Source organism: Callorhinus ursinus, unplaced genomic scaffold, assembly GCF_003265705.2.
Source record: "Callorhinus ursinus isolate GAN/ISIS: 27379988/994484 unplaced genomic scaffold, GSC_fseal_2.0 scaffold44, whole genome shotgun sequence".
Lineage (NCBI taxonomy): Eukaryota > Metazoa > Chordata > Mammalia > Carnivora > Otariidae > Callorhinus > Callorhinus ursinus.
Genome location: NW_027397106.1, coordinates 251,312 through 254,040, shown reverse-complemented (window position 1 = coordinate 254,040; position 2,729 = coordinate 251,312). Strand labels below are relative to the sequence as shown.

The window sequence follows — 2,729 nt, the reverse complement described above, 5'->3', positions numbered from 1 at the left end:
TGTGTGTTGACTTCCCCATGTCGCTCCTTGAGTGAGCCATGTGCCTCCTCCAGAACCAGTGAGTAATAAATTCTATTTGCTTTCCCTTGTGGTCTTTTGTTGAACAATGCTCAACATCCCACACACCATCTTTACTTAGTAAATGATAATTGAACAAAGTCACAACACAGCGGGAAGCAGAGCTGTTTTGATGAATGGGAACTGAGTGTTGGAAGGAGGACTTCTCTATTGAATGTCATATTCATTCAGAAGTTCTTTTTTTTTTCTACTCAACAAATATGACATTCCATGCAGAAGCCTTCCTTCCAACACTCATTTCAATTGTCATCCATCAAAACAGCTCAAATTACATGACTATACCTAATGTGTGTAATAAGAAATAGGGTTCTAGAGGGGAGGAGGGTAGGGGGATGGGTTAGCCTGGTGATGGGTATTAAAGAGGGCACATTCTGCATGGAGCACTGGGTGTTATGAACAAATAATGAATCATGGAACACTACATCGAAAACAAATGATGTAATATATGGTGATTAACATAACAATAAAAAAACTTAAAAAAAAAAGAAAGAAATAGGGGCCCAGGGAAGTCAAATTATGGTTCAAAAGACAATATCAAAAACCACATACAACTGATGAATCACTGCACTCTACCTCTGAAACTAATAATAAACTATATGTTAATTAATTGAATTTAAATAAAATAAATTTTTTTAAAAAATCACATAAATTACCAGTCCCATGAAGATTACAGAAAAGCAGTGAAATCAAGACTATGGACTCTGAGAAACAAACTGAGGGTTCTAGAGGGGAGGGGGTGGGAGGATGGGTTAACCTGGTGATGGGTATAAAAGAGGGCACGTACTGCATGGAGCACTGGGTGTTATACGCAAACAATGAATCATAGAACACTACATCAAAAACTAATGATGTAATGTATGGTTACATAATAAAATTTAAAAAAGCATAACAATAAAATTTTTAAAAAAGCAAAAAAAGTATCTGTTTTTATTTTTTACTTATGTTTATTTACTGTTTCTAATGTATACATATATATGTGCACATGTATATGTATATGCAAATGTGTATGTGTATGCACAGAGTGAATGATGGTGTGGAATACACTCCATTCAGTAGAAACGTGTACTTAATATAATAAAAGATTAGAAAAGTGAAACTAGCCCATAACTTATCTTTTTGTACCCTGGACTTATTTTATATTTTTAAAAAAGTAGTAGATGATTCTATTGTAATGATTATCAGCCTAAACTACTTCTACTTAATTGTGATAATAACATGCTTTTGACGAAGAATATGAGCTACAGACTGTGACCACCGACAAGACAAAATCTGCACCTAGGTGTAAAGCAATTAGTAGGATTCATGCAAAATATCTTTTTCCTTACTTTTATCTTATTTTAAACATTCTTTCTGCTTCAGAGAAATAGAATGGTGAGATGTGTGAGCACAGAGATGCAGTTATGGCTTTTATTGATATTTTTAAGGTTATATCTATAATTAAACAATATCCTTTCATGCACATACTTTGATTCTTACAGAGAAACTAGTCTAAGATATGATTTGTGAAAATCACACCAGAGTCACTGAGTTTATTCTTCTCAGTTTTACAAATAACCTTGAGATGCAAGTTTCCCTCTTTATTTTGTTCCTCATCATCTATTCAGTCACTTTGTTGGGCAACTTCCTTATCATCATAGTCACCAGTGTGGATCCTGCTCTTCAAACACCCATGTACTTCTTTCTCCGAAACCTATCACTTCTTGAAGTCTGTTTTACCTTGGTCATGGTGCCGAAGATGCTGGTGGATCTAGTGTCTCCAAGGAAAATCATCTCTTTTGTAGGCTGTGGGATCCAGATGTACTTTTTCTTCTTCTTTGGCAGCTCTGAATGTTTTCTCCTGTCTATGATGGCATATGATCGCTTTGTGGCCATTGGTAACCCTCTTCGTTATTCAGTCATAATGAATAGGTCCCTATGCTTATGGATGGCTGTCAGCTCTTGGATGTCTGGTGTTCCTGTCTCTATGCTACAAACAGCTTGGTTGATGGCCCTTCCTTTCTGTGGACCAAATGCCATAGACCACTTTTTTTGTGATGGTCCTCCAGTGCTGAAACTTGTCACTCAGGATACAACCAGGTATGAAACGCAAGCACTTGCCTCCACACTACTGTTTATCATGTTTCCTTTTTCCCTCATTTTGGTCTCCTACACCCGCATTATAATAACCATCCTGAGGATGTCCTCTGCTACTGGTCGCCAGAAAGCGTTCTCCACTTGTTCATCACACCTCATTGTGGTATCTCTTTTCTATGGAACAGCCAGCTTGACCTACCTACGGCCCAAATCTAACCTGTCCCCCGAGAGCAAGAAGCTAGTGTCATTGTCCTACACTGTCATCACTCCTATGTTAAACCCCATAATCTACAGCCTAAGGAACAATGAAGTTAAGGGGGCAGTCAAGAGGACAGTTACTCGAAAAGTCTTGCAGAAGTTAGATGTGTTTTGAGTTCTATTGCATAGTGCTTCTAAACAAAGTAGGGGCAGCAGAACCCACAGACAAAAGCTTAAAAGGAGTACAAGATTTGCTCTGATTTTGTCAGTGTCTCTTGCTGTGATGGGAGGCTCTCGGTGTATCTGTCAGACTCCCAGCAAAAGACAGATGGTACCTGTTGGGATAATTGGGAGAGAATCTTTATGAGGGGGCTATTTAC

General features: G+C 37.9%; 1 protein-coding gene across 1 annotated transcript; it reads left to right on the top strand.

The window, feature by feature from the left end:
* The first annotated feature begins 1,573 nt into the window (after positions 1-1,573).
* On the top strand, positions 1,574-2,524 carry LOC112832473 (olfactory receptor 10A7). Its single transcript, XM_025883184.1, has one exon. The coding sequence runs from the start codon at positions 1,574-1,576 to the stop codon at positions 2,522-2,524; it is 951 nt and encodes a 316-aa protein (XP_025738969.1).
* Positions 2,525-2,729: the final 205 nt, after the last annotated feature.